Source organism: Cyrtonyx montezumae, unplaced genomic scaffold (genome assembly GCF_038088225.1).
Source record: "Cyrtonyx montezumae isolate F1298 unplaced genomic scaffold, pur_monq_1.0 scaffold_3, whole genome shotgun sequence".
Classification (NCBI taxonomy): domain Eukaryota; kingdom Metazoa; phylum Chordata; class Aves; order Galliformes; family Odontophoridae; genus Cyrtonyx; species Cyrtonyx montezumae.
Window position 1 is genome coordinate 1,919,713 of NW_027072034.1, and position 22,191 is coordinate 1,941,903.

The 22,191-nt window shown below is 40.8% G+C and overlaps 1 protein-coding gene across 1 annotated transcript; it reads left to right on the forward strand.

Annotated features, from left to right (window-relative positions):
• Window positions 1–81: 81 nt before the first annotated feature.
• NUFIP1 (nuclear FMR1 interacting protein 1) lies at window positions 82–21,580 on the forward strand. Its single transcript, XM_065743965.1, has 10 exons — window positions 82–294; window positions 538–626; window positions 1,476–1,580; window positions 2,197–2,259; window positions 2,537–2,613; window positions 9,029–9,121; window positions 12,578–12,843; window positions 16,133–16,261; window positions 17,924–18,147; window positions 20,810–21,580. Exons 1-10 carry the CDS (start codon window positions 102–104, stop codon window positions 21,146–21,148), a joined length of 1,578 nt encoding a protein of 525 aa, XP_065600037.1. The 5' UTR covers window positions 82–101; the 3' UTR covers window positions 21,149–21,580.
• Window positions 21,581–22,191: the final 611 nt, after the last annotated feature.

Genomic DNA, 22,191 nt, shown 5'->3' on the forward strand with positions numbered 1-22,191 from the left:
TCGTAGCGGCGCCGACCCCTCCCCCGGAAGACGAAGCCGGGAACCGGAAGTGACGCGTTTTGTAGCGGCCGGCCGGCGGCGCGGCTCCTCACGCGGCGGGCATGCAGCCGAGCGGCGAGCTGGGCTCCGCCGTGAGCCCGTTCGGTTGGTTCCCTCCGCCGCTCCGCCCGCCCCTCTTTTGCCCGCCGCCCCCTCCATGGGAGCATGGCTTCTGGCCGCCGCCCGATGGCTACGCCCCGCCACCGGCATGGTACCCGCCGGCCTACCAGGAGCCCCCACGGCGGCCGCACGGTGGTGAGCTGCGCTGGAGGAAGGGGTCCCGCCGCCTTCTTACTGCTCTTCTCGTTCTCTCTGGGGTCCTCCCTCCCTTCCCTTTTCGTCCTCCCCCCGCTCCTGTTTCCAGATCCTGCTGCCCCTACGTGAATCCTCACGGCCTCTTCCCCCGCCCTGGGTGTGCGTGTGGGACTCGTTGGCTGCAGCAGCTAAAACTGACTGTTTTGCTGAGTGCTTTTTTTGTTGTTGTTCGTTTTTCTTAAGGTGGAAATGGACATTTTTCGCAGGAATGGCAAGGAGAGCAAGCGCCTGGGTTTCATAAGCGTTCTCCAGGTGGAAACAACAGGCAGAAGGTATGGATGCTGAATTAAGCCATGCAGCCTTTAGAGCTCCCTTCCTGTGGTAACTGTTCAATGATGCTGGGATGGAGGTGGCTTGTGTCCCTGCAGAGCCATTGTGCTCTTGATTATTGTGCATGCCTTTGTGAGAGTATACATGACAAGCAAAGTAACTGTAATGCTCTTGCAGTGCAAAAGAGGTGGTTCTTCATCTCTGTTCCCTCCTTGTGAGGACTCACCTGCAGTACTGTATCCAGTATGTGAAGTGTTGGAGTGGGTCTAGAAGAGGCCATAGAGACATGGGCTGCATCTAGTAAAGTAAGGAAGAGAGAGCTGGACTTGCTTTTCTTGGATGTTAGGGGGAAGTTCTTTACAGAGATAGTGGTGAGGTGCTGCCGAAAACAGATGATCTCAATAAAAGCCTTTATTGTGATGATGCCCAATTGACTAAATCACTTTAGTGTTCCATTATGTTTTCAGGCCCTAGCAGCCTCATTGCTTTGCTGTAACTGTGGGAAAGGGAATGGTCTCTACCGCCCCCTTGGCTTTTTACCTGTCTCACAAGAACAGGCGTAGACTGACTCTGTGGGGAGGAGGTGTGGAGCTGTATTCCTGGCTCTCCTCCAAGCTGCTGATGTCTGTATCCGCAGAAGCAATAACTGATAGAAAAGGTGGTAGCAGAAAGAACTGAGTGCAGTGCGTTTTGTTTGGAAGATGAATGATGTGAATTTTTAGCTTTGTTAATTTAGGTCTTCTGAAACACTTTACTTGAGGTATTGCCAGAATGTTTGTTTCCCATCTAATTCAACAGGGAGTACGTTGTTGCCTCCTAACTGCTGTGCTGGATTTTTTCCTTTCTCCTAGAATAAAAAGAAGAAGGAGCCAGTCTTCTCTCACTACTGTGATACCTGTGACCGGGGCTATAAAAACCAGGAGAAGTATGATGAACATATTGCACAACATACACAGGTTGAGCTTTGCTTGCTTTTTTTTAATGTTCCATTTATAACTCCATGCAGGAACAGACAGGTGTAGTCACTCTTAGAGTGGTAGGTGGAGCAAACAGATTCCTAAGCTGGTAGGAGATTTTTTGCATGCTGTGTGTAGGGAAGCTTTCAGTTGTATTTTTTGTTTTATTGCTCAAATCATTTTAATGTTCTTCTGTATCATTGCTAATTCACCCCAGCACTACAAATCACTTCTGTGACCTTAGCATAGCACGTGAAATATGTATGAAAATGCTCTACAGGAAAGAGATTTTAAAAATGCACTCATTTGCTGCAAAGAAATAATGCTCTTTGAAATTGGATAGCCTTGCAAGTCTTTATTTTAGCTTAGCTTCTCATTGTCTCTGGTATTGAGGTGTGTTGGCTTCACTAGCTGTACAAAAATCAGATGGAACGTAAAAGTACACCAACCCTAATTTTTTTGCAGCCATGTATGTTTTAAAATAGTATTGCTTATACTCTGTACAATGAGCTGTATATTCATCTGGTATGGAATTAGACTTGTAAATAAATGTTTGTAGTAATTTCCTTCTATAATGTGATACAGCCGAAGTTCTCTCCCTTGCTTTATCTTGCAGTGTACAGAAGAAGGATGCAATTTCAGTGCACATGAGAAGTTAGTTCAGATACACTGGAAGAACGTAGGTATCCCAGCTATCCCTCATAATTTTATTCTTTGCTGTTTTCACACTTCTCCATTTTTTTTTCATTCTTCTGAAATTAAAACATCACCTCTGAGTTGAATCTGTTACAGGAAAATCTTGTGGATAAATATGTTCTGTTCTATATTTTGATGGATTTTAATGTAATTGCTGTGTGCAGTCCAACGTGATTGAGGAAAGTGCAGTACTTTTTTTTTCTTTTGTTTTTTTCTACTCCCCCTTCTGGCTTTGAAACACCTCTGATTTTGTTCCTTAGGTACATGGGCCAGGTGCTAAAAGGATAAAATTAGATAGTCCTGAAGAGATTGCTAGATGGAGAGAAGAAAGAAAAAAGTGAGTAATTGCTTGACATTTAATCTATAAATGGCTTTGTAACTAAAGTATGAGGTAAAGTTCATATGTAAGTGGTCTTTCTCTTTTTCTCCTTTTGTGATGTGAGACGTATAACTTGATTCTGTTTACCAGTGATCTGTATTTCTATAGGCCTTTTTGCAGTGACTTTTTATAGTTAACTCCTTTTCAGTAGAAGAAAGATGCTGTTTTCCTCATTTCTGTACCTGACTTGGAATACAGACTTGAGCGATCAGTACATGAGTTTGTTTCTACAAGTAGGAGTCTGGCGTACAGAGTGGGAAGTCACAAAAGTGAAATTTCAAAATCACTGATTATCAGCTTTGGCACTATGCTAGTGATTTCTTTAGAGGAAAGTAAAACAGCTTGTCTAGTGTGGTCTTAAAGCCCATGCTTTTATAACAGTATCTCCAAGGGAGAAAATTATTGCTTGCCTGCAGGTCTTATGTTCAATTTTGTATACATTTTTGTGTACTGAGATGTTTGTGGTAGAGCTGCTCATGCCAGGGTTTATGTGTTGAAATGGTGTCCAAGGTGTGTACGCAGATACATGCTTTACTGTGTTCTAGAACATGACTGTACATTCATTTCCTGCTTCTCTAATGTTGTGTTGTTTGCTTGGGGAGTGGATACTGCGAATCAAAGCAAAATTTATGTGCAGTTTAATGAGGGATGATACTCTGCCTGAGATAGGATTCTCTAGAAATTCAGCAGGAATTTTGGTAGATGTATTTTTTTCTTTCATATGAGTATACTTTTGCTGTGGTGCAAGGTTACTGCAAGGCTTTTGTTTTCTGTAGCATAGTACAGTAAGTGGCAATAAAGCCATAGTCATGACCACCAACAAAAAAGGGAATGTGGAATGTGAACCTTCTAAGCCAAAGCCGCTAGGTGGAGTAGTGCTGTCACTTATTTTTAGTATGTCTGCTTCTATGTAGGCATCTTATTTTGTTGTAATAGATGCACGTGGAATGACTACCTGGGTGGCTTGTGCTAATTTTTGTACATAAGCTGAGAAAGCATTTAATAAAACAATAAAGGGAAATGCCGCAATAAAAGCCAAATCTGGGGCTTTTGCAGAGCATTCATTTGGTCTCCAGTAAAGCAACAGTGTAATACTGAATATCTGACTCACAGTAAATGTTCCATTTTAAAGAGGAAAAAAGGACACAAGAGGGAGTCTGAATATTAGGCAGTTTTGGTTTATGGTGATAAGAAAAAGCTTTTTTCTTTCTGGAAGCTCTAGTCAGAGTGAAGAATGAATCTTTTTAGGTCATTAGTATTTGGTTTCTAATTAGTTTTTGGTGATTTAAAGTGTTTATTTTCATACTGCATCCCTGACATTTGTTTTGGTTATTCTTCCAGCTGCTGTAAATAGCAGCTTAGAGTTCCAGTGTTCTTTTTGATTAGCTGTTGTGTTGTGTATCCTACTATCATCTATTAGAGCCTGTCTTGAAAGTGCAACATTCTGCATGATGAGAGAAGGGACCAGGGAGGGTGGTAAAGAGTGAACATCTTTGCAGGAAGTATGCTGGGTCAGAATGATCATTTCCTTTCTTAGTTTCTATACAACACCCTACTTGTTGCAGCCTTTGTATGCCTCTTTTAATTGCTTATGGCCTTCTGAACTTGCTAAGGTGGCCACTCAAGGCTTTTTAATGGTTTTTTTTTTTAATCTAGTGAATCTGAAAGCAATCTGAAGTTATGCAGGCAGTGATAGAGATGAAATTCTATGAGGTACAATTCTATGAGTGCACTCTCAGCAGCTTTGCAGAGAGCACTAAACTGAGTGTTGCAGCTGGTATGGCAGAAGGAAGGGATGCCTTCCCAAGGTGCTGTGATGAACTTGAAAGGTAGACCCATGTAAACTTATTGAGGTTCAGCAAAATCAAGTGTTACACTTGGGTGGAGGCAATCCCAGGTATAAGTACAGAAGGGGGGAAGAATCCATTGAGATCAAGACTGCAAGTAAGGACTTGGGTGTTCTGTTAAATAAAAAGCTTGAAATGAGCCAGTGGTTTGTACTTGTGGCCCAGAAGGCCAACAGTATCCTGGTCTGCATCAGAAGAGGGGCAACTGACAGGGAGATTGTTGCCTTCTACTATGCCCTTGTAAGGTCCCATCTGGAGTACTGCAACCAGACTGGGATCCCCAGCACAATGGTTGTGGAGTTGCTGGAGTAGTCAGAGGGTTGTGAAGATGATTATAGGACTGGAGCACCTCTCCTATGAATAAAGATTGAGGGAGTTAGGCCTGCGTACGTTGGAGAAGAGAGGGCTGCCTGGAGACTTCATAGCAGCCTTCCAATACTTAAAGGGAGCTTATAAAGAGGAGGGAGACAGACTTTTCTGCATGGATAAAAAGTGATAGGACAGAGGGGGAGGACTTTAAACTGTTAGAGGGGAAATTTAGATTAGATGTGGGGGAAGTTTTTCCACAGAGTAGGTAGTAAGATGCTGGAACATCCTGCCCAGAGAGGTTGTGGATGCTCTGTCCCTGGATGTGTTCACGGTCAGGTTGGATGGGGGCCCTGTGTAACCTGATCTAGTGCCTGGTGTAGCAGCTGGCAGCCCTGCCCACAGCAGGGAGTTGGAACTTAATGATCCTTGTGGTCCATTCCAACCCAAGCCATTCGATGACTCCTTTGTTTTGAAGACAAATGGCTGTGAAGGCTGACCTTAGCTTTGGTGATTACAACTGCTTTTCTTGTTTTGACTTCCAGTGTTGAGAAATGTGCTATTCTGGCATTTTTTAAAATACAAGCTTAAAGAGAATCACCAACAGTGCATTTCCTTAATGCACAGAATGTGGTAATGCTGTCTTCCATTCTTTCCAATGAAATCTGAGTACTAGTAGTCCATCTGTTTCTAACCAGCTCTTCCAGAGCAAAGGTTACTGGAATACATGCCAAGGCAGCTCTGATGTTGAAGCAAATACCTAAGCTTACTTTTGCTTAGGTCTTGATATAACATTGGATGATTTTCTTGATCTTGTGTATTGCTTCTAAATTCTGGCTGGCCTTGCTTTATTTAACTCATTTGTTTTTTTGGTCCAGTTAGTGATTGACTGTATTATTTCCTTGTGATTTATTTGATAGCCTGAGCATCTGCTTAATAAAAGAAGGCTAGTGCTGTCAACCAAACCTCTCTTGATTAATTTGTGATTCCCTAGTTGATAGTGGACATAGGTGGGATAGAGCTTACTGGTATGCACTGGGAATTAAACTGCTTCAGCAACATATGGTGAAATCACACTGCAGATGCAGTGCTAGATAAAATGCCTGGGAGTCTCAGAACGGAGTTTTATCAGTTCTCTGTGGGCCCATTTGGGCTAGCTGTGTCCCTTTTGCTGTTGGTTGTATGCGCAGTCAAGACCAGCTCTAAAAGTCGCAGTGCTGTTTCTATGAAGATAAATTCATATAGCTTTGGACTCCAGAAATGTGCTGTGTAAAACTGCTATAGAAACAGTTCTGTTTTCAGTTAGGCATTGACAAAGCTCTTTTTGCTTTCTAAGAGCTCTGTTTACTTTGTTTATTTGGGCAAGATGTAGTACACTGGGCAATCAAGCATGAGAGCTCTAGTCAAAATCAAACATCTGTTGGAAAAAAACCAACCTGTTTACTAAGGCACTAAGTTAGTAATTATACTTAGTGTCACCATTTCCTGTTTCTGGAAACTTAGTGTTTTTTACCTGGCTATCATTGTGTTAGTGCAGATGTGCTCTTGGCCTTACAATTTTATAGTGCTATCCTGAAAATTTATGCTGAGAAACTTCCTGTGGGGATAATAGGCATGTCTTTGGAATCTGCTGTAGTTATAAAACAGGGATGCTGCCATGGGTGATATTAGCTCTTTCATCGAAACTGTCCCTGTCCATTACATCCTGCTTTTGCTCCTTTTAGGGATGTAGGTGACTTCTTGTAAAGCTGTTGTGTTGACTGATAAGGCTACCTATAGTCAAGCTGTGTCAAGTTTTGACTTGAGTGCTGGGTTATTTCTGTTAACTTCAGTGGTGCCTGTAGCAAACATTTTAAGAACCTCATTTTATTGATGGAGGAGGGCATATCTTCTAAAGATACAAGCTTGGGTCAGCTCATCTGATCAAAAAACGTGACCTCTTTATATGTCGAGATTCAGTACATGCTCTACATATTCTGCATTGCCACACTTGTATTCAGGAGCTGTCTTCCTCAACTTAGCCTTTCTAAATAAGAAAAAGAAAACGGGGGAAAAAATCCTCCTTCTAGTTTGTCTTGAGTACCTTGTTAGCTGTTCTCAGGTGGTGAAGTTTACAAAGTATGGGATTCTTTTGTGCAGTTGTACCTTGAGGTTATAGTGACTGTAATGTTTGTACTATAGGCATCTGCCTCCACTCTGGGACTAGTTGGAATTTGCTGTTTCCATGGGTAGATTTGGCTGGTGCTCTGTTTTGTTACTACATGTGCAAGCCTATCCCATTGCCCAGTTCAAACAAAACAATTTTGAATCCAGTTGTTGTGCACTAGTGAAGCATAAATGTATAATGAGGATAATAAATGTCTGATATGGACAGTCACACATGATACAGGTCAAGAAGTAAAATTTCTTAATTACTGCAGAAGATAAAGGTAATGAGTGAAACTCCATCTATTATCTCTGTCAGGGAGAGTTGGAGTAAGCTTACAGCAGCTACAGGTGCTGTAAGATGTCTGAGTGTACCTGCAAAAGTACTTCAGATCTGAGTTTTCCACAGCTGTTAGTTTCTGTCTGTCAACTGAAAAGGTTTTCTAAAAGAAATTTGTCTACTTTGGCACTGAATTGAACTAAAAGCACTTATGGAGTCCATTACGGTGGCTCAGTGGAGGGAGTAGTAACTCATAGGAATGAAAGTGGGAGGCAGTTGTATCTCAAAACGTGTTTCTGAGTGCATGTCTCAGTATGCCTTTAGTTAGCATAACTACAGGAGCACTTTGGAGACTTTCCCTCCAGGATTAGTGGTCTTACCTTATGTCCTTATTTTTAATGACCAAGAGAAGCTTGGAGTCCTCATCTGCATAGCTATCTTGTAAATAGCTCTTTTCTGTGGGTCTTGTGTGAGAGTTTCCTCCTAAAACTGTGGAGTGTCTGTCATGCATAGGAGTCTTTGAATGTGAAGGTCTGAGATAAAATAATTTAATCTGTGCCTGCTGCATATTAGGAGCTTTATAACATGGATAAAGAAATGTAAGTAGTGGGGAAGAGTGGAGATGAAATACTGTATCCCTGTGATCACTTCAGCTATATGTGGTGGATTTCTGAGAGAAATCCAGTGAAAGTAGATTTTGACAGCCCCTACTCAAATCCTCGTAAGGGAGACAAGTGCTGTGATGTGTTTAGGTGTGTCTTAGAAAATGCTTGTCATCTTTTTCCCTCGGTACATAGTTAAAGCTGTCTTGAGTCAGCATGAAGCTTATCATTCTCCCTGTAAAGCAGGGAAGATGTATGTGTTAAGATTAAATATTTAAGGGAAGATGTGTCCTTTTTGATAACTATATATAGTGATAATCTGTTTTAAGTTCCTTGTTACTCCATTTTAATAGGCATCAAATATTTATGTTTTGTGATGCTTTCCAGAAGTGGGTGGGAGCGCTTCTCATTTACCACCTTTATCTCAAAGCACTGAGGTCTGGCTAACTGCTGTTTACAGAGCGTTCAGCGTTGCCATTTTAGGGCTTTGACAGCAATTTACAGGAGGCCTTGCATGTTGGAACCAGTGTGGTGTTCATCTGCAGGGAAGAATGGTGGGGAGTGGGAAGAGAGATGTGGTTTGCAAGACAATTGTAATGGTAGATTTGTTTTGTTCTGCATGACTTAGCAATTTTTCTTGAAGCTGGAACAAAAAGCTGGTGGTATTGGTGTTATAGAGTTCAGTATGCAAGCACAGTACTGAATATTGTGCAGGAGGCAGCTTTTTTTTTCCCTTGACTATGCTATTAAGGGAACCTTTTGCACGCAGAAGCTGTTCTTAAAAACTTATGTAAGAGTTGAGCAGTTGGTTTGCTAAAGGCATGTTATACCTCAGGATTTTTAAATATTCTGCTTAAAGCAGTGTGGTAATTAAAGTGCAGGACTAAATCATATGCTGTGGTATGTAGGGACAGGCAGAGGGTCTAAAAGCATGATTCAGCTGTTAGTCTTCAGCTTGTCTGATGGTTAGGTAGATCTAATAGTGCCTATTTAGTGGATTTTTGCATGGGAGTATATGACCATAAGTACTTGGGTTTCTCTTCTTCACCAGTGCCCTTTTAAGAAGGAAGCAGTATGGTACACTTACTTGAAATGTAGAAACTCTCTTATTCTTACAGAGAATGCTGGTTTGGCAAAAGGGAGTGTTGGCCAAGTACAATGAACGTTTCAAGAGCATATTTTTTTTCTTCTAGAAATTTTCCTACATTAGCAAACATTGAAAAGAAGAAAGTTATGCAGATGGAGAAGGAAGAAAGAGGAGAAGTCCTCACCACACCACAGTTTGGGTAAGCATTTCAAAATAAACTTGTTACTTTCCTTTTAATGAGTCCAGATGTATGCTTTCTCACTGTGGTCTCCAAGCACTTACTGCTTCCACTGCACACACGATCTAGCTGGCCTTTAGCAGAGGACAGGTCACTTGACAAATTGCAGATGTAATGTTCCTTTGTTTACAGTGCTTCGTAGTCCACTTTAGTTAAATTAAACAATGATTGTATTAGAAACCTGATGATGTTCTTGCTGAATTCTACACTCTGGTTTATTTGAGAAGCACATTCTAGTGGCTATTCATTAGTTCACCATAACCTTGGTCTCCGAAAAAGAAATAATGGGAATGGAAGTCACACAACATAATTAATCTGTGGTCTAATCCTCTTATGCCTGGAAATGGCCAAGAGACTTCGTGTGGATTTGGCTTTTTACTCTGTTTTCAGATGATAAATCAATCAAGTGAAGAGCAGAAAAATAGTTGACTGTTTTCATAGTTTAAATAGTGCTATTATTGCTTCTTCTACCTTCCATCTTCATTATCCATCTGCTACCTTTGTTGTGGTCCCAATACTTGGTCCTCTTGGATTTTTATGTTTGCTCTGTCGTACTGTGAATTACTTATTCCATGTTATCTTGATATTTTATTTTTATTTTCTACAGTTTCAGTGTTATATGGAAACTGCCAACTCCATTAACCTTGCTTTAGGGCCTGTAGGAAGACTTCTATATAAAATGACCCACCACCCCCAGAACATTGTTTAAGTAAGAATGACTGAGCCAGAAGGCAGGAGTGGACCCGGTTCTAAGAGGCTCTTGCTAAATTCATTTTGCTGCTATTTGAAAATGAAGCTGGAGATTGACTTCTCTCCCCTCAAGGGGATGACAAAACAAAAGAGCTTGCACCGTGGGAGATCAGTTGAACCAGTGCAGAATGAGGTTCAGATGAGGCTAGTGTAATTTGCTAAACAGTAGTGGTGCAAGTTACCTTGGTATAGCATGTGCTTCAGATGTTCAAATGTTTACTCACCCCTCTCCTGCCCCCCTTCAACTTGCTGCTTTTTATGACTCAGGAGGGAAAGGCTTATATAAAAGACTGATGCAGATGTACTTTGCACACGGGGGACCAAAGCTACAAGCATGGAGTTACATTTGGAGAGTCTTAGATGCAAAGATGAGCTGTGCTTGTCAGAATAATGAGCTGTTTGGTACCTACAGGGTTATTTTGAAACATGTGGTTGGTCTAGTGAACTGTGAGTCAGATGGCAAATGTAGTCCTTAAATATAGTCAGAAATCTTTCAGATGTTAGTAACTTTATCTGGAAAACTGTGCTAGGGAAGGAAAAAAAAAAAGCCTGAAAACTGCTAGTTGGTTGCTGTTTGCTTAGTGACCTTTACTTCTAGTTAATTTTAGAGACTTTCTGTATTTTTTCCCCTTTTCCCTGAACTGCTAGCCCAGAAGGCTTAATCTACTGTCCAAAAATTTGGTTCTGCTTCATTTATTAACAGTAAAGATTCTCAAATTGTTGCTTATCTGGCAAACTTACTGATGCATGAGGCAAAAATAGAATACATCTTGTTCTTTGCAAGCTGTACTATTAAAGCAAATAGCTAAGTAAGATTTAGAGAGGATTAGATACTTAACACTTCTACAGCACTTTCCATTTGTGGTTCTCTGAAGTGCTTTACAACTGCTAATTCCCAGCATCCCTGTGTGTGAGATTAGAGAGGCAGGAAGACCACTTGGACAGACTGTGGTGTCTTGCAACAGCTAATTAATAGCACACGGCTCTTTATCCTCTTTAAACAGGAAGTGAAGAACACATCTTTCAGTAGAGGAAGGCAGGTGCCAGACTGGCACTTGCTGGCATGTGTTTGTGACCTTGGGGTTTCCTTCTGGGTGTTTGAGGCCCTGTGGAAACTAGAATGCTTTTGTCCCTGGTCAAGGACAGAATCAACCTCTGTTTACTCAGTACTGTCCAAATTATACAACAACATCCTGAATTTAGAGCCTAGTATAAATTCAGAAATGCAGTTTGAAGTCTTAAAAGGAGGTGAATTACAGGAGACAGTGGCCATACTTCATGGGTAAGAGGCTGAGGCACAGGAAGGTGGTGGCTTGTATCCTCTGTCACAGGGGAACTATGGTGAATGATGTTATCAGGGCTGAGCAGTCAGTGCTAGACGCTCAAGAAACGACTGAAGAATGAAATGGTTTGTCATATAAAACCATTTTGAATGCTCCACCTGGTACTGTTTGCCTCAAGAGGAACTTAAAACTGGAGAAGTGTGAAAGAGGGAGACATTGGAAGTGGAAATGTTTCTGTTCAGGCAAAGGTGTGTGGCTTGGAAAGATTGTGTGACAGAGGAAAACACATATGGGTGAGAAGGGGAAATTAGAATATCTCTACACTCTTTCTTGTAACTTGAGGGGAAAAATGAAGTTAACTGTTTTATTCTTCACAGTGAGAACAAATGAAAGGAATCAGCTTACCAATGACATGGTGCCAGGTATGAAACGCACCTCTAAGGCTGAACTTGTAGGTGTGTGGCTCGAGACCCTGGGGGAAGTCTCAGGGGGAAGTTCTTGCCTGAGCATGGTATCATACAGCTGACTAGGGCTAACAGGATCTCTGGTGTGCTGTAGGTGAGACTGAGGGGGAATGTGCTGAGCCAAGTGAACCGTGGGACTGGATCAAGGCTGTCAGATCTTTTGTGGTTGTAATGTGCTCGTGATTATTTGCAGTCTTGTGTTGATGAATTAACTTTCTGTTGCTTGAAAATAAATATTTTCAGGAGGCTTAGGTTGTCAGTTCTGTATTTGTTTTTTCTGACTAGGTCACACCTATTCTTGTATCTGTAGATTCTGAGTTTGTTAGGCTGACCAAGTACCTTCTAGAAACATGCTTTCTGTTTGTAGGATAATTTGAAAGGTTAGCAGAGCTAACATGCTATTGTCATTGGTGATCAACTTGCTTTGTCCCAGTGGAAGGCTTTCTTCCTTTTCCATCAGTAAAAGAGAAGAGCAGCATGTTGGAGGCAAGAGCAGGCAGTCGTTGCATATGATCCTTCAGTGAGCTGTAACTGGTAAACGACTTCAGAAGTAGAAGTATGCTAGTAGCAGCTGCTTACCTTCTATGTACACTCTACCTGTTCTGAATGACTTCATTGCTTAAGTGAAGAGAATATTTGATTTTTGTAATGTGAAATGAAAGCTTTTCACATGGTAGATGGTTATGGAGCTTGCTTTGCTCTTTGCCCTGTTAAAAGATAAAATTAATAGACTTCAGACTTCACGTGTAACCCTGCCAGCAAGATGAGCTGTGACTGTGTGTGTGGTCTGTTAACACATGGAGCAAGTCCTGGTGTCATGCTGTGCTGCTGCACCTGGTGTGCACCTGAGCTACAGAGTGACTTAAGTTGATTTTACTCTTGTAGGTTGTCATTCTGTGAACTCTGTTTCTCTTCTCCAGCAAAATGAAGGGAATGTGGAAAGCTACAGAAGATGAGAGGTCTGGGCAGCAAGGAAGACAAAAGAGAAAACAGAAACGTCAATTCTGGAAGAAATTTAAGAAAAATGGTGGTGATAATAATGTACCATCACAAAGAAATCAAAATGAAGCTAATGGACCAGAAAGCAGTACATGTGAAAAAGAACATGAAAAACAGCCTGCTTTGGAGACTCAACCATGCACGAAGGTCGTGGACCCACTTAGTCTTCTGGCAACCAGTGATGTTGGTAAGATGAAAAAGGTTGCAGAGTTTTTAAGTAATGCTGTTGAAATGATTACTGAAGTTCTGTGGAGAAGGCCTGGGGATTTCAGTGTAACCAAACAACAAAGAAACCCCACCACACTGTCACTGATATAAAGAGCTAATTAGACATGTTTATAATGGAAGGTACGTGGTCTTCTAAGAAATCTGACAGAATATTGTGGATACTGACTTAATACTTTAAATCCAATATTTAACTAATGAATTGAAGAGGGTTTTTAGGCTCTGAAGAAAAAAAATTGAGGTGCTCCATTGTTTATACTTAACCATAGTAATTTTATTCTGTCTATAATCTACATAGATTAGGAATGGTTTTTTTGCCCAGAACCGTAGTGAGGGGGAATCAGAAGTAATCTGAGCCCTAGGGACTTGATGCTATAGTAATCTTGGAAGGAGAGCATGGGGATTGGTATCAGAAAATGGTATTCTGTGCAAGGCATGGAAATGCATGCTGTATGTCTAATGATGCTAGTCTTTGGACTGAGTTAGCTTTCCTAGGAAAGCACACATTCTTTGCTGTAGTGTTCAGGGAAGGGGATGACAGTGACTAGGAGGCTGGCTGGCTACCTGCATTTCAGAGGAGAGGAGGAGCCTTAGCAGTCTTGGCATAGTGATAGGGGAGAAGAAATAGGACCCGAGTTGTTTTGAATTAAGGTAATGAAAGCTTTGCCTGTTAGCTGGGGTTTTGGAAGTGCTGCCAACAAGTTTGTGTGCAATAGTATGTATTCTGCTGTAAGTATTATGTGACAGACTAAGGCACATGCATCAAATTAGGTTACTACATTAACGTGTAAAGTAAGAAAATATTTACAAAGTCAAAAGAATAGAGTATTGCAACAAAAGAATTAATTTTAAAGAGTGTTTAATATGTTTCAGCGTTCTGCAAATTATATTTAAAATGTAAAAAGAATGGATTTCCTTATATTAGTTAAATGACATTAAAGCATTTTTTCTTTTAATTCAATTTTTTTCCTAAATTATCTAACTTGCTGTTGATGCTCTTCATATGTGTATACTTCCTGAAGTATTACTGCTTAGGTTTTTTTTTTTTTTGTGTGAACGTGTTTTGTTTTCCATGTGCTGGCAGCAATATAAACTGTACTGGTAGAACTATTTACAATATAGTGAGTGGTGATGTAGTACTCTAGAATATGGCACGTAAGCTGTCTTATAGTCTAGCTATTTTTAGCAGCAAGGTTAGAATGCATCCCCTGGAAAGGCTTCTGATGTTGAGTTTCTCCACTTGAAGATGTAATTTTCAATTAGTGGGAACAAGGACTGAGCATCCCTATGCAATTTATTTATTCCACTCATCTGTGAGTTGAGAAACTAAGTATGATTAAATATAGCTGCATTAACCCACAGCATCTGTGTTTTACTTAATGATAGAAATTTGAATTACATGCAAGTATAACTAGTGACTTCTGTTATAAGTAGAAAAGGAATGCATTACTTATTACCTGTTATTAAATCCAGTTCTTTTTTCTTTAATGAAGTAGAACAAGTGTTTCTTTTAAAATCCTACATCTGAAGTCCATGGTTTTGCTGTATAGAAACATTTTGTTGGAGTATTTAAACCTTTCAAACAGTGGCAGCCCTTTCTCCATAGGCAGTGTATTTGTGCATAATACATTCACTGAAGTTCTTTTCAGTAGCTAGTTCCTTCAGAGCTAAGAAATTGAATGAGAAATTAGGAAAACATTTTTTTTCTCTTCGTTTATAAACAGAAGCAAGATAAAGTGCCAGGTCTAAAATTCCTGAGGGAATTCTGACCAGAAACAGTCAATTGTATTCAGTAGTGCATAACACTTCCTCAAGTTGTATTACTATAATACCCTTTTTATTGGATAGTCTTTTGAATTTACTGAAGAGTATTGGTATCCCAGTTCACTGCAGGAGGGCTGGACTAGATGGCCTTCAGAGGTCCCTTCCAACTTTAAGGATTCTATGATTCTATGAAGTTTAATTTTAGCAGTTAATAGCTTCTTTGCATATTCATAAACTGATTTCTGGTTTCGTGACTAGATACTCTTTAAGAAACTTAAAATAAGAAAGACGTGTTTGACTCCAGTGTGCACTCAGCAGTCTGAGTGTGATGGAAGTAAAGAGCAACTAGGAATCATAAGTATCAAAATAACTTGGAGTAAATGTCAGGGTTTTATACTTGCTTAAGTATGTCATGAAATGCATTCTGCTAAGAAAATGTACTCACTTCCATGAACTTCCAGTAGTTGCAAGTTGGTGTGATTACAGAACCAGTGAGAATCAACCTCCCATAAAAGATTATAAGATAAAGATGTAGAAAATAGTTTAGAGTAATGCCTTTGTAGTTATTAAAGCTCTCTCAAATAACAAGAGCTCCAGTGAAATGAATTGACAGTTGTTAATTTGATATTAAAACAAAATAGCAAAACACTTGTGGTTTAAAAGTGAAGATTTCTGAGGTGTTTATTACAAGGTGTTGCACTGCTCTCCTGTGGACTATAATATCCAAGTTTCAACAGCTGGGATATGAGAGGATGCAACTTGTTTTGTAAAAACAAGAGTGTGCCCAGTCTATTTCTAGTAGCCCAAACAGGCTAGTTTCTCAATGTCTCTGGTAATTTTTCTAGTTTTTCCCATTAACTTCAGTGATGTCAGTATTCTTTTCTGGAGTGATTTTTAGACTGTAACACCTCACTCATGCATATCCATAATGCTCCGGGAGGATTTTAATACTAAGTGATCTGAAGTCCTGCTGTAAACAGATTGTCTAATATGTAGCCTACATGCTATATGTCCCTAATGAACTCCTTTTTTTTTCTATCCAGGAATTTCTGTTTTTAAATCCTCAGTCTGAGGCTAATTCTCATGTTTAAATTAGAGGCTTTTAACCTTCTTCCCCACCTCCCTGCCTCCACAGGACTAAATCCAGCAAAACCTCAAAGCATGCTGTGAAATAATTTTTTTTTCCTTTACCTGTGCTTGAAATAAAACCTGTAATTATGTTTAATATGTGAAGAAACTCCAAGCTGTTGTTTGGAAAGTCGAACATTATTTTGCTTCTGTAGCTTTGACTGTAAACCAGTGGTGAGACAACTTGTCCTCCAAATATCTGTGCTGGGTAGGTGGGTATGCTTGTTATCAATCCATGGTATTGAGCAATGGTACCCAACACTGGCTTTGCGTAGTGATTGTATGAGGACTTAATAATGCTGGCTGCTGATACATGGAGTCGGGGGGAAAAACTCCTCTTTCTTTTTCTTTCCCTGCAGAGTCTGACAAGGATGAAGCAGAAGCTGAAGGTGCAAAGCTGGGGATGACTGTTGTTCCCAGGCAGGTCACCTCAGCCTTGAGTTCATTGTCAGCCAACTATGGCAGTGCCTCTGAGAGTGAGCCTGAAGGTGTGTAGATGCTCTTCCTCTGCTGTTCTCTCCTTACCTTGTCCTTCCCAGTGCTACTGTGTGAACTGCAAACAATGATGGCATTTCGTTAGAAGTGGAGATTTCACCTCATGTGTTTGATCCCTTATTATCTAATGCCCTACTTTCTGTTTATTTGTATATGCAGCCATTTCAATGCAGTAGCCCTCTGGTAGCATTCTTTGATTGCATCCCTGAACTGCTGAAAACTGCAGCTTTCAGTGTCTGTCAACCTACACAGTACTGAACATTTCTTAAAAGAAGCTTTTAGAGAAATCAGAATGAATTGCAATATGTAGTGATTAGCCAAGGTTGTGCATAAGGTATAATGCAGTGACTGTATCTCCAGAACTCTTGGCTATGGAACTTCCTCTTGATCTGGGGACCTCTCTGCCTGACAGTGCTGGAATTCAGAGCTGTCTTATACTTTTTCTTTGAGGCTTATTCTAATAGAGAGAGCCTTTTGAAGGGTTAAGCCTGGGGATGTTTTTGCAGTGTGTGTGCAGAGAACCTCTCCAGTCTGCTTTTTGGGACATTGCACGCTAGTAGTGGTGTAAGTCATGCGTAGAAAGAGTCAGGGAGGAGTAAAAGCATATGTCATTATTTTGGCCACAGTCTGTTTCCCCATTCCTTCATTATCCCGGTTTGAGCACTAAATGGGGTTACGCTGTAAGCCATTACTCACTCCCAGTATGGTGATAACTGTTGATCTTAGGGAAGTATTCAGGCAGAGTATAGCATTTGTGCAGTCATCTGGTGCACTGCAATGACCTTGCCCACCAGGGCTGTGCCTCATCTAATTCCTTGTCTTTTTCTAAGCCTATAGCATATTTTAGAGCACCTCGAACAATGTTTCCTGAAAGATTGGGTGGGTTTCTTTCCACCCTTTGTTTGCTTTTTCTCAGAACTGTGACCTGAGTTGAAGGGTGGCCATAACATTTCTTGGTTAGGGTGTGTATTGTCAAACTTTCCAGACTTCTTACAGGCATGCAGTTTTGGGGGATGGGAAAGGTTGCCTGTCTTCAGGCTCAGTCAGAACCAGGAAAACACTGTTATGCTCACCCTGTGAACTAATTTCCATGTCCTTAAGAGCATTTTTCCACAGAAGGCTGCTGGGTTTTGCAGTGAGACTTGAACTCTGCAGCACTTGGATGTTATGCTACTTTGAGCATATGCATCAGAGTATAGCAGAGAACCATGGCTGCTTGTTTGCAGTTAATTACAATGCCTTATTTGTCCCCGATGGCTTATCTAAAGTTGGAGAGAAGCTAGCTGTGTTGAGGAAGCAACATGCTTTCTAAGTGAATGCAAGGCAGAGACTTGAAAATCTTGTTTAAGGAGGTAAACGCGACAGAACAAAACCTACCCCTCTGCAATACTGAGAAAACAGAGGAGTAGTAACTGTTTCATTTTCTGTTCTATGACTGCTCAGGGAGAACTTTTACATTTATGTTTAAATAAAAACCCACTCACAGAACAACAGAAACCCAAAACCCCAAACAAAAGCTTCCCTTCTTTCAAGTGAAGCTGTTCTTCTTCAGGTTATGTGAAAACAAAGAACTGCCAGTGCTTGGGGATATAAGTGTGTTAGAGGCCTTTAAGTCTGGGAGAAAAAGTGTTGGTTTTTGGGTTTTTGTTTTTTAGAAGTCTTTGTCAAGACTGCAACAAAGGCTGAGGCAGCGCTCAGAAATACACCTTTAAGTCCTGATGTTCCTCAGAATCCAAAGCTGAATCAGGAGCCTCCAGAATCTACAGACACGATGCTAAGAAGCTCAAATTCAAATGCAGGCCCTCCCAGAGTCCCTGATAAACGGGCAAAGAGACCATTACCTCTCCTTCCCAAGCGTCGTCCAACCCTGCTGGAAATGGTAAGCTTTACTGTTAACAGTGATGTCTGCTGTGCAAGAGCAGCACAACCTGTGAGCAGCTCTCCTCTCCCCTCAGGAAGCTAGAGTGCTCTGTTAACTGAAGCAAAGGCCAGGTCTTAAAATAGCTAAGTCAGTGTTTCTCTCAAAGCATAGATGCCGAAATAGACAAATGGAAGTATCGTGGTGTACATGTGGGTAACAACTGATTTTGGTGAGCAGGAGGTGACAGTTTTATCATGAGCTGCACAAAGAACAAAACCTTTATCTTTTTCCCTCTCCCCTTCCTGTGTAAATATTCTGTAGCCTTGTTTGTATGTAATCCCATCAGATTTATGCTGATCCTCCTCTCTTTGCACTCAGCTTTGCTATTCAGCTGCCTGATTGAGGAGGAGACAGCTTTTTCAGCTGCAAAGATCTTGTTAATAAGGGTGTTGGTGTCTTAAACTGTAGAGTGCTGCTGGGCTGCAACCTGCACATGCATGGGTTTCTTCTTTGTAGGCATGTTTAAACCAATCTGAGGAAGTGACTGCAGGTCATGTTGAAGAGCAGGTTGGTGTCAGAAAGGCGAAAAAGAGGTTTATGGGGTCAGTGTAAGATGTCACAATTCTGTTCTGAATAACAACCTGAAGTACTGCTTATGAAATTGGTTCTCCTTAGTGTAGACAAAACTTTGCTAGTGCTCTTATCGTTTTCAGTTCTCTAAAGCAGTATTAACCAGGAGAGCAAGATGAAGTAAGTTACAGTTTTCCTGCCAAAGCAAAACTGGCAAAGCTCAGGAATAACCAGAGTGTCACTGACATCAGAGCTGTGATACAGCACAGGATGTCTAGGCAAGAGATAGTCAATGATCTACATCCCAAGTAGCAGATCTGGGAGAAATCCCTTGATAGTCCTCTTAGCATGCAGTACATTTACTGCCAAGAAATAAAGCTGCTAGTGACTGAAAAAGGAAGTGTTTGTCCTTCCATTGTATAGCTCCCTAAGCACACAGTAGTCTTTATCTCTTACTTTTTGAAGTTGTTGGAGATCAAAGCAGTGAGGACTTGGGAGTAAGTCATGTGAAGGTCCTGACTATTTAGAGAAGTGGCATAGATGTTGGCTGAACATGGGAATGCTATAGCTTGCTAGCATAGTCCATTTTAAAAAGTGCATTTTATCTTTTGCCTCTTAATGTTCAGATTTCTTAAAGGATGTGTACTGTGGCTATCAATTACAGAGGAGTGCTTGAGATTTGCAGGTAGGCTTTTGCAACTTTAAGGAACCAAGGGTGATGTTTCTTAGTGAATCACTGAAAATGTTTCCAAAAAGGTGAAGAAGCTTTGCTCAGAAAGTGATGGTTCATGAATGAAATAATTTTTAAAAGAAGAGAGGCACTCAGGCAGTGAATTTGGGCACTGCTAAAAACATCTGATTTTTACAGTCATGCGAAGAGTGTATGCTTAGTAATGCTGTTTGCTGACAGGCCTCTGCAGAAGTTGCCCCAGTGAAACCCACCACTGCATTAAAAAACAGATAGGGTGATGATGCACCCTGTTTGTACCTTTGTTGTTCTCTTTGGGAATTCAGCACTTTCTCCCTCTCTTAGAGAGCAAATGTAATTGTACTGTCCATTCTGTGCCCTACTGTGCATCTACGGGTTGAGACAGGTTTATGAAGACACAGATGAGGTGCCAGTACTGGTAGCAGATGGTGCCAGCTGACTACAACACCCCTTAAATAAATAGTTGAAGTAGAAACGTGTGTACTTTAAAGTGGCTGGCTAGACTTAACAAGCTTCTCAGTGGCTCTGCAAGCTAGGATGTATAATACAGAACTCCTGAGAATGGTCAGGTAGTTAAAAGATTTAGCTACTTGCTCTAAACTTGCTGTATTTTCACAGTATTAGCTCTGCTGATGCTCACAATGACAATTTTTCTTCCTTCAGGCTGGTTTTTAACACACAATTGATCTTTAGTTAGGCTGAAGGAAATGAGGAAGGTCTCTAGTGCTCTGATTAAGTTGTTACACTTAGGCTGGTGAATTACATCCCAAAATAGATGCTGCTATTTAAGTCCTCAGTCTGGTAGCTGTTGAAACATGCCCTTTGTGTATTTATAAGTATCTTTTGCTCAGGTATTTTTTTAATAAAAAATGCATGGGATATTACATTACAGACACAGTATAGCCTGGAAAGCTTAAAAAAAGCTGATAGACTTGTTACCCTGATGGATTGTCCAGGGCCTGGAATGCATTCTTCATTTTAGGTGTTGGATATGTCATGTCTGTGATATGAGAGCACAGTCACTTGAATGTATCCTGGAAGATGATTGAAAAGGAAATTCTGTGTTCTGGTGTGTTCCCTGATGTTCTCTGCCACCTGAGCAAATTGAGACTGACAGCATAAATCAAATGATACTTAGATTTTTCAGCTTGTTCAGCCTCTCTTAGTGGTGCTAAATGAGTGATGCTAAAATGTGTGCATTTTGGGTATGTAAGCATTTTTTCATTTCCAAGGAGCAGCCATGTGTAAATATCAATTGTGGTCCTTCTGAAACTCTCCCCTTGCCTCCTCCTCACCAGATGCCTGGTCCCACCTGTTCTTACCTGTACATCTTGGCAGGCATGTGTCAGCTACGGGTCAGTGAGGGGGAAATAAGCATCACTTTCTCTTCTTCCTTTCCAGTTACTGGCCCAGGACATCCGACACGAAAGGAATGTGATTTTGCAGTGTGTTCGGTACATTGTACGAAATGATTTGTTTGGACTTCATTTAAAAGCAGGAACAGAAGCTAAAACAGAGTCTGGACAGGCCTCTAAAACCACAGCAGAGACTTTGATGGACAAGCTCGATGGATCTCATTGTTCTTGTAGCTCTGACCTTCAGTTAGCAGGAAAAGAAAAAGATGTGTTATTAATAGCCCGTGGTGAGGAAGCACCCATAGATCAGGTATCACAGATGCTTCACTCAGCAGATGAGGAGATATGGGAAACCCCAGCAATTCACTGTGAAGAAGCACTGTAGGAGGTGTCTGAGGATGATAAAAGGCTCAGCTTTTTCTACCTGACATGCATTTTTCTTTTTTGAAAGATATCATTATAACAAAATCATTGAAGTATACAATGAAAACGATTAAAACCATGTTTCTAATCTGCTCTGCCTGAGGTGACTGCTTCCTTGTGAAAACAGCATCCATGTTGAGTAATTTTGTTTCCCCACAGCTGAAATACAGCAGTGGCACAGAGTATTGTCTTTCCTGGAGAAGGTATGGATCCCTGGTTTTGAGTTCCAGAGCTCTGAATGTTTTACTGTTGTAGATGGTGTCAGTCCATTGCCAGAGTCAAATAGTGCTAGGGTATGGTGGATCTTTCTCATTTGAAATCATGGCCTGGAGTGTATATGAGTATCTGAGCTGCTGGAGTTATCTGAATGTCCTTCTTAAATGATTATTCATTACATTTTTTTCCTGCTGTTGTTGGTCTGAAGTATAAATGGAAAAAGAAAAAAAAAAAAAGAGAAAAATAACTGACCTGGCTCTAAAAGTGCTGCTTGCACCATGAGTATCTAATTGAACTGAGCAGAGAAATAGAAATGAAAGTGCAGACTGATGCAAGAAGGATTTTATTAAATGTAAGTGTTGGTAACTGCAAACTGCTTGTATGAGTGCTAGATGGATGTTTGACCTCAGGTGCCCATCGTTACACCCTAGACCTTAACTGTTGTCATGGGCATTACCTGTCAGGTTTAACTCTTGAAGCAAACTCCTGGTACTGAGAATATTTGATTAGAAAGTTTGCTAAGAGATGCTTGTTTCTCTCCAACATTCATTGAGCATTTTAGTTTGCTATCTGGAAAAGTGTCTTCCTTGGCCTGTTGTTGGATGTTCTTACAGTATCTAATGACTTCTCTTGGATCTGTGTGGCTGTACATACATGAACTGTTGTGAACACTGGGGGAGAAAGGACAAACTATCAGCCAAGGTTTAGGAACAAGTTTTCTTTTGATTACACTGTGCTTTTTTTTTTTTTTGCTAGAATCCTTCTTGTGCAGGTGTTAGTTAGTCAGAC